Raw genomic sequence first — 8697 nt, forward strand, 5'->3', positions numbered from 1 at the left:
TTGGTTTTTTTGTTTTTTGGTTTTTGGTTTTTTTGGTTTGTTGTTTTTTTTGTGTGTTTTTTCCAAGGTCATTTCTTTGTGACGGCAAATAGAATCGAAAAGCATGTTTATGACTTTTTCTTTTCTTTTCTTGATCAGAAAATATTGATAGTAGATCTTTTGTCGCGGAAGGAGCAGCTAGAGAGTGAAATCAGCAGGAAGCGTGAGAGGGCAGAAATGAATGCATCGCACACTTTTCTACATCTGCATCGTTCGCCGATACCGTTTCCAAGCTGTGAATCCTGCTTCGTGGAATTTGTTGTGTTGTAGTGTTTTCTTCTTCTTCTTTTTTTATTTAAATTTTCCCCCCATCTTTCCTCTCCCGTTCCCCCCCACCCCCCGCCCCCATCCCCCACTCCCCCAGCACCACCCCCCGCCCCCATCCCCCACTCCCCTAGCACCACCACCCGGCCCCATCCCCCACTCCCCCAGCACCACCACCCGGCCCCATCCCCCACTCCCCCAGCACCACCACCCGGCCCCATCCCCCACTCCCCCAGCACCACCACCCGGCCCCCACCGCTTTTCCCTCCTCCCTTCCTCCCATCTCTCTTTCTCTCTCTCTCTTACTGAGAGATGCGCACAATTAAACTTGCGCACACACACGCACGCACACACACGCATGCACGCACGCACGTATGCACGCACCCCCCCCCCCCCCCCCCCCCACCCCCCCCAAAAAAACAAAAAAAACAAAACAAAAAAAAAACAACAACAACAACAACAAAAAACAAAAAAACACACACACACACAAACACGTTTGGAGAAAACGACAAAAAAACACACACCGTTTAGTATTTTAATTCCCACAGAATAGAAACAAGAAGCAAAGTGAATTACTTTGAAGTAAACATTTTCTTGTACATGGTTTCTACGAGCATTGACATTCATCCGTTAATTTTGATAGCACTTGTTGACCTCAGTTATCAGCACATAAATGTCTTCCTTTTCATAATTTCACAATTCTGGTTCGTGACAGAACATTCGAAGGACAGCCAGTAACTAATTGATTGGCTTACATTTCAAGTAAGACAACTAATAGTTATAAAAACATTTCATTTGTACGAGCTTCAGCTGGTCTACAGCCGTTGACAATGGTTGGTGAGTGTATAGCGACTAATATTTATTTGGGTAGCGTTTTATTAAAAAGACACGATACTCGTTCATGCCACGTGGAAAAAGGTTCCCTGAACATTGTGAAAAGTATTCAGGGGGGGGGGGGGATAAAGAAACGGTACCAAAATAAACTAGTTTTTAATCATCGAATCAAGGAAGATCCGCGTGTTTCTTGGCGACTCTATAATCCGTCATTTTCTGAAATTAAAATTATAGATTAAACATTTTCAAAATTTGAAAATGATAGATCCTCACTCAAATAAACCATTCCAAAGAAAGCGCCAAGTTTACGGAACAAATACCCTAAAGCAGCAAAATCTACACAAAACAATAAAATCTATCTCTGGTCTAAAAGGCAAATTATCATATGATCCCAACTGAAACATTACGCTCACTGTTTCTTAAAGCTTTTTACCGCCAACTGAAACTGCCTTCATTTGGAGTTTTAACGCAGTCCACTAGCAAAAACAACAAGTAATATCCGCAACTGACTCACAGAATGTAATACTCAACGCAACTGAAAATGCTCAGCAGGTCCAAAAGCTTCTACCAACAGACTAAAGAGGTCTCTGGGATCACCCATAACCTTTGACGGCAGTCCGGGTGGTGAACTGATACCCACTCTGTTCAGGGCTCGGCATCGGATGACGCGGCCCAGTCTCTCTCTTTCTGGAGGGTGTTTTAGCTTCAACAGTAAATACTAATCAAAGAACGGCAACTTTTACTCCTCAAAAGCAGACAACTCTATTTGTCATCGCTACAAAGCGCTTCCCAACAGCTGAAGCACACAAGTTAATTAATAACAGAAACTAAGAGATTTCCTCTGAAATTAAGTTCCCACTTCGTTTATACACAGACCATTTGACTTGTGCACACAGCAACAATGACAGAAGAAATGTCCACACACAAAGTTGCATTAAATTTCTGAAACATTAGACAAGCCATGCTTGGCAGTGTATGGTACTCCTGTTTTTTTGTAAGATTTTGAATGAATTATTGCCTTTTTAATTTTCAAACTGAAATTTGTAGACAAAATACTCATTATACGAAACTTGTTTTCTCCGTTTATTTCCCTCAAAAGTTGAAACGAAAAGGAGAAAAACAAACACCTAACGCCTCCTACATAATATCTCCATGTACTGTAGGCATGCCCTGCAGTAGAGCTGGTATATGTCTGTATGCGTTGATCATTTCTCTGCTGGATGTTTTAATCATACTGATACTTGTTTGTTTTTGTTGTTGTTGTTGTTGTTTTTGTTTTGTTTTTTTGGTGTTTTTTTTTTTTTTTTTGTGGGGTTTTTTCGCACAGTTCAGTCTGGTGTAGGGTTATAAAATGTAACTAAAACGATGATAACAGTTATACAAATTATACAGTAGTTTCTAACAAACAAAAACATTTCGACTGAGCAAGCTACAGCAATTTCTATAATATAAAAAATGTATAAAAATAAAAATTACTCAAGGCATAACTTTAGAAACTAGCTTATAAATCAGACAAACTTCTCTTTTTTTTTTTTTTTTTGTTTGTGGTAAGATCATAAGAACAGGCAGGATATAAAAAATGCAAAAAAAATAAAAAAAATGTTTGTAAAAGCCACCCCAAACCCCACCCCACGCCCTCCACTCACAAAAAGCAAAAAAACATTTTGAGCAAAAGACACCAGCTGAGTGACTGCGAGACAACCTCAGTCAATCACCAGACAGACGGCAAATTCCCTGCCCCTTGATCCTCAGGCCTTGGCACCCTCCCCCTGCCCCCCCGCAGCAGCATCAGAGAGGACGTCACATCTGGCGGCATTCTTGCGGTGCCAACGAGCCATGAAGCAGCAGAGCCAGGTGTACTGCTCTCGCTCCATCCTTGAGGGCAGACTGACGCTGCCAGCCGCGGCCTTCATCTCCCTCGACACGGCGCGGGGACGGCTGGAGATCACCTTGCCGTGCCACGCCTCCGCAAAGCGCTGCAGGAACTGCTGGACTTCCGGCGACAGGGTTGTCTTCTCCTTCTCGTCCTTGGCCTTAGGTTGTTGTTGCTTCCCTGATGGCGGTGGTGGTGGTGGTTTCCTGTGCAGTTGGTTCAGCCACTGGCGGACCCCCGTTCGGAACTCTTTGGACACCGGCTTGCAGGCCTGGGATGGGAAGAGGATGGTGGTTAGGTTCGCGCACACACACATATTTTTATTACTTGTTCATGATTTTTGGAGGAAATAGTTTACCACAGTGCAACCTTCTCTTCTTTTATCTTTTTTCTTTCCAGATCAATAAAGTCTGTCATTAAACACGCTGGTTAGTTCCCCGAAATTGACGAACACTTCCTGAAGTCCCATCACCCTCTCAGCACCTTCCCCCGATCCCCCACCCCACCCTCTCCATCTCCCCCCACGGTCTTACCAGTTGACGAACACTTCCTGAAGTCCTATCCCCGTAACACCTTCACCACCCCACCCTCTCCCCATCCCCTCCCCCACGGCGGTCTTACCTACCAATTGACGAACACTTCCTGAAGTCCTACCACCCTCTCAACACCTTCCCACCATCCGCATCCTACCCTCTCTCCTTCCCCCTCACCCTCCCCCACCTTTCCCACACGCTCTCACCGTCTCCACGCAGTCTGTGTCCTCTTGCTCGGACGCTGAGCTGACGTCCAGCAAGGCGGCACGCCGGGCCCGACGCTTGAGGGCGGCCGTCTCCTCCCCCCCGCTCGTCTCCCCCCCGCTCTCTCCGCTGGACCAGGCGCCCATGACGCTGCAGAAGGCCGCGTGCTTGCCGTGCCAGCGGGACAGGAAGCGGCACAGAAACCGGAAGTGGTTCTCCGTCATACCGGCAGGCAACTTCCGCTCCTTCCGCTTCATCCTCTTGGCCACCAGCAGCGGGGACTTCCGGGCCAGCTTCCGGTCCCACTCCTCCGCGAAGGTCCGCACGAAAGCCTGCACTTCCGGTGACATGGCGGCCACGGCGCTGCTGTCTTCTTCATCAGAGATGGTGTCATCCTTGGAGGGCACTTTTCTGCCGTGCAGGCGGTTCACCAGAACTCGTGTGGCTTTGACGAAGGCTTTCGGTACAGCCTTCTTTTTCTGACACAGAGGGGAGCGTGGGTTAGTCAGTCCGTCAGTTGATGTGATGTCACACACACACGCGCACACGCGCGCACACACACACACACACACACACACACACACACACACACACACACACATATCCAGAAACCTTTTATTTTAAAGGGGGGGGGGGGAGGAGGTGTGCGTGTATGAGTGAGTGAGTGAGTGAGTGAGTGTGTGTGTGTGTGTGTGTGTGTGTGTGTGTGTCTTCCCCGCCTCTAACACACACACACACACACACACACACACACACACACACCACAACACACACACACACACTCATCCAGAAGCCTTTTAAAATCCGATAAGACACACAGAGCATGTTAAGGTGAGATACCAGCGGCCCCTGCCAACCTGGTGGTCGTCTTACCGTAGTCATAACCCACACAGTACTGATTTGTATGTTTGAACGCAAACGGTGATTTTGTCGACAGATTTTTCATGTTGTTTTTATGTCATGTCTGCTTTTAATTGGATCGTGTTAGCCGCCTTGAACAGTATTCGTACTGGAAATCGTTCCATACAAAAGCTATGCATGATGAAGATGATGATGATGATGATGATTAGCTCTGTATCTTACCAATCTTTAAAAGGATATAAAATGTTTATTGATCATTCGAAATGGACATGATGATTATAAATCCCTGATGTCAATCCACACACCATGTCATTTATGTAAACCCGAAAAGGACTGATATGTTAATCTAACACACACACACACACACACACACACACACACACACACACAATACCCTCCCTCCAACGAAACGATCCAACCAACCTTCTTGTCATCATCAGACTCAGACGAAGATGACTCCGAAGAAGACTCCTCTTCCTTCTTCTTCTTCTCCTGCTTCTCCTTCTTCTTCCCCTTGCCCTTCCCCTTCCTCTCCTCCCTCTCCCCTTCGTCCTCGCTGACGTGGTCATCCTCTTCGCCGCTGGACCAGCCGGACATGACGACACAGCGCGCGGCATGCCGGGAATGCCAGCGCCGGAAGTAGCGACACATCCAGAGGTAGTGGTCCCTGGTGAGGTCTGCCGGCAGGGGCCTCCTCCGCTTCCTAATCCTCTTGGCCACCAGGGAGGGCTTCTTCTCAGCGAGCATGGCGTGCCAGTCCTCCGCCAGTTTCTGCACGAAGGACTGGACCTCCGGTTTGAGGGCAGCCAGGGCGGCCTTGTCCTGTTGCTGGTCGGCAGGCTTGGTGGTGGCGTCCTTGGTCTTCGTCTGCTGGTGCTGGTGGATCTGTTTCATCAGCAAGCGCACCGCTTGGCGGAACTCTCTGGCCACGTTGTGCTGCCCTTTCTGTTAGTTTTGACACGGGGAGAGAGTGCGTTCAGGGATTGTGAGTTGTGTCAGGGAGACACAATGACAGTGACTGTTAGTTCGTCATGGAGAGACAGTGACAAGGAACGTTAGACTGAACTGAAACTGAACCTTGTAAACTCATTCTGCCTGTCTGTCTGTATGTCAGTCAGTCTCTCTGTCTGTCTGTCTCTCTCTCTCTCAGATAGAAGGAAAGGAAAAAGATTGTGGCAAACACATACACACACAGACACACACACGCACACACACACACACACACACACACACACACACATTCACACACACACACACACCCCACTCACATCCTTCTCCCCCTCCTCCTCCTCCTCTTCCGCCGCCTTGGCCGCGCCACCACCTCCCTCCTCCAGCTCCTTGTTGGCCGCCAGCCTCCTGGCACGCCTCTGCCTCTTCCTCATCCTCCTCACCCTCCTCAGCACCCCCTCCTCGCCCCCGCTCTCATCGGCGTCCGTGTCGCCGCTAGACCACCCGGCCATGGCCCTGCACTGCCCAGCGTGGCGCCGGTGCCAGCGAGCCATCAGTCTCAGGAGCCACAGGAAGTGGTCCCTCTCCAGTCCCGAAGGTAGAGTTCGCTTCTTCATCCGCATCCGTCGGCAGAGCACTGAGGGCCGCTGGCTAGTCAGCTTGCTATGCCATTCGTCGTGGGTCTGAAGGAGACAGGGAGGGTGGGTTGGTTGGTTGGGTGGTTGGTAGTGGTGGTGTGGTGTGGTTGTGCTGTGCTGTGTTGTAGTGTAATAATAATAATAATGGATACTTATATAGCACACTATCCAGAAATCTGCTCTAGGTGCTTTACAAAAACGCTTTGTTAACATAAAACATTACATCTATGTTACATACACACACCAAAATATGACTACACACACACACACACACACACACACACACACACACACACACACACACACACACACACACACTGCATACAAACATTTTAACAATACATGTGTATCTAACAGCTACCCTAACACATACGCACACATAGGCAGGCACAAACTTACATAAACGCACGCACACACAATACACATTCATATACATGCATGTAGTTATGTACACATACATATGTATACATACATAGTCAAGCACAGCTAACGCAAAGGAAGTGGACCTGCCACAATTGAACTTACTGCTGAGGGAAAAGGTGAGTTTTGAGACGAGATTTAAAAGATGCGAAGGAATCCGAATGACGGAGGTTATCAGGGAGCTTGTTCCACGTCTTTGGCGATTGAAAAGAAAACGATCTGTGTCCATAGGTCTTACTTCTGACGTGATGTGTAATGTCATGTATTGCATTGCATCGTATTGTATTGTGTGGTGTGGTGTGGTGTGGTATGCTGTGCTGTGTTGTAGTGTAATGTCATGTATTGCATTGCATCGTATTGTAGTGTGTGGTGTGGTGTGGTATGCTGCGCTGTGTTGTAATGTACCTGCTTGATAAAGTCGCGGACTTGAGGTGCCAGTTCATCCACTGCGGAGTCTGCCTGTTGAGGACACTCCGCCGCTTGGTGCAAACGGCGGACAAATACACGTGCACCCGTGCGGAATTCTTTGGAAATCACCTGGTGGTGTGAAGAAAACACACATGCATAATAATGACTCCTATCAATACCTCCAAGGCAATGCCATATCATTCAATGAGTAAATAAGATGTGGCAGGCATCCCAACTGTTTCGAAAAGATTACAAAAGATGTGATATGTCTGTCCAATCAAAAGAAAGAAATATATATATATATATATATATATATATATATATATATATATATATATATATATATATATATATATACTTTTCTTCTTTTTTTTTTTTTTTTAAGAAGTTATTGGTTGATAATGTACTTGTTCGTGTGACGTTGACCATTAAAAACACGTCGTTGATATGACTGAATATTTTGGCATGTTGCTGCTTTCGGAGGACACACATTTGGGGTTGATATGATATACTGCCTTGAACTTGTACTGCAATAATGAAAGAACCAATAATTCAAGACCAGTTCGCTGTCGAACTCAGATTAATAATATGTTTCGTCATCATGTTTGACCTGTTGGTGTGTCATCCTTTCTGGAAGTCTCCGACGAAATTGTCTTAACGTTTTGCTCTCTACGCCAAGGTGGGTTTTTCTTTTCTTTTCTTTTTCCTTTTTTTTTCAGGAGGATGGTGGCAGAATGGTTAAGACACTTACAGTTTCTGTGAGAATCTGGGTCCGAATCCCGATATCGACCTTTCTGTCCAGTCTGACTTGAAAATCAAACTGAGCGTCTAGCCATTCGGACGATGACACGATAAACCGAGGTCCCGTCGGTGTGCAGCCGCACACACTTGGCGCACTGAAAAAGAACCCTTGGCAACGAGAGTGTTGTCCTCTGGCAAAAGTCTGAAGAAGAAATACGCTCTGATAGGTACACAATTACACATGCGTGCATGGCGGTTTGTCAGTCTGTCAGTCTGGCGGGTCTGTCACTCTGTAAGTCTGTCAGTCTGGCGGGTCTGTCACTCTGTAAGTCTGTCAGTCTGGCGGTCTGTCACTCTGTAAGTCTGTCAGTCTGTAAGTCTGGCGGTCTGTACGTCTGTCACTCTGTCGGTCTGTCACTCTGTAAGTCTGTCAGTCTGTAAGTCTGGCGGTCTGTCACTCTGTCACTCTCTAAGTCTGTCACTCTGTCGGTCTGTCACTCTGTAAGTCTGTCAGTCTGTAAGTCTGGCGGTCTGTCACTCTGTCACTCTGTAAGTCTGTCACTCTGTAAGTCTGTCACTCTGTAAGTCTGGCGGTCTGTCACTCTGTAAGTCTGTCACTCTGTAAGTCTGGCGGTCTGTCACTCTGTCTCTCTGTAAGTCTGTCACTCTGTCAGTCTGTCACTCTGTCGGTCTGTCACTCTGTAAGTCTGTCACTCTGTCAGTCTGTAAGTCTGGCGGTCTGTAAGTCTGTCACTCTGTCAGTCTGTAAGTCTGTCAGTCTGTAAGTCTGGCGGTCTGTTAGTCTGTCACTCTGTCAGTCTGTCGGTCTGTCACTCTGTAAGTCTGTCACTCTGTCAGTCTGTCACTCTGTAAGTCTGTCACTCTGTAAGTCTGGCGGTCTGTCACTCTGTAAGTCTGTCACTCTGTAAGTCTG

At 47.2% G+C, this 8697-nt stretch overlaps 1 protein-coding gene across 1 annotated transcript in view; it reads right to left on the bottom strand.

Annotated features, from left to right (window-relative positions):
* Positions 1-824: 824 nt before the first annotated feature.
* LOC143286720 (uncharacterized) overlaps positions 825-8697 on the bottom strand; it is an 11236-nt gene continuing 3363 nt past the window's right edge. Inside the window, exons 4-8 of the mRNA XM_076594425.1 lie at positions 7020-7151; positions 5877-6239; positions 5032-5553; positions 3750-4226; positions 825-3281 (exon numbers count right to left, since the gene is read on the bottom strand). Of these exons, the coding sequence (XP_076450540.1) occupies positions 2886-3281; positions 3750-4226; positions 5032-5553; positions 5877-6239; positions 7020-7151 (1890 nt within the window). The 3' untranslated portion in view covers positions 825-2885. The remainder of the gene's footprint in view (positions 3282-3749; positions 4227-5031; positions 5554-5876; positions 6240-7019; positions 7152-8697) is intronic.

The sequence above is a fragment of the Babylonia areolata genome, chromosome 10, assembly GCF_041734735.1.
Source record: "Babylonia areolata isolate BAREFJ2019XMU chromosome 10, ASM4173473v1, whole genome shotgun sequence".
NCBI classification, from domain to species: Eukaryota; Metazoa; Mollusca; class Gastropoda; order Neogastropoda; family Buccinidae; genus Babylonia; species Babylonia areolata.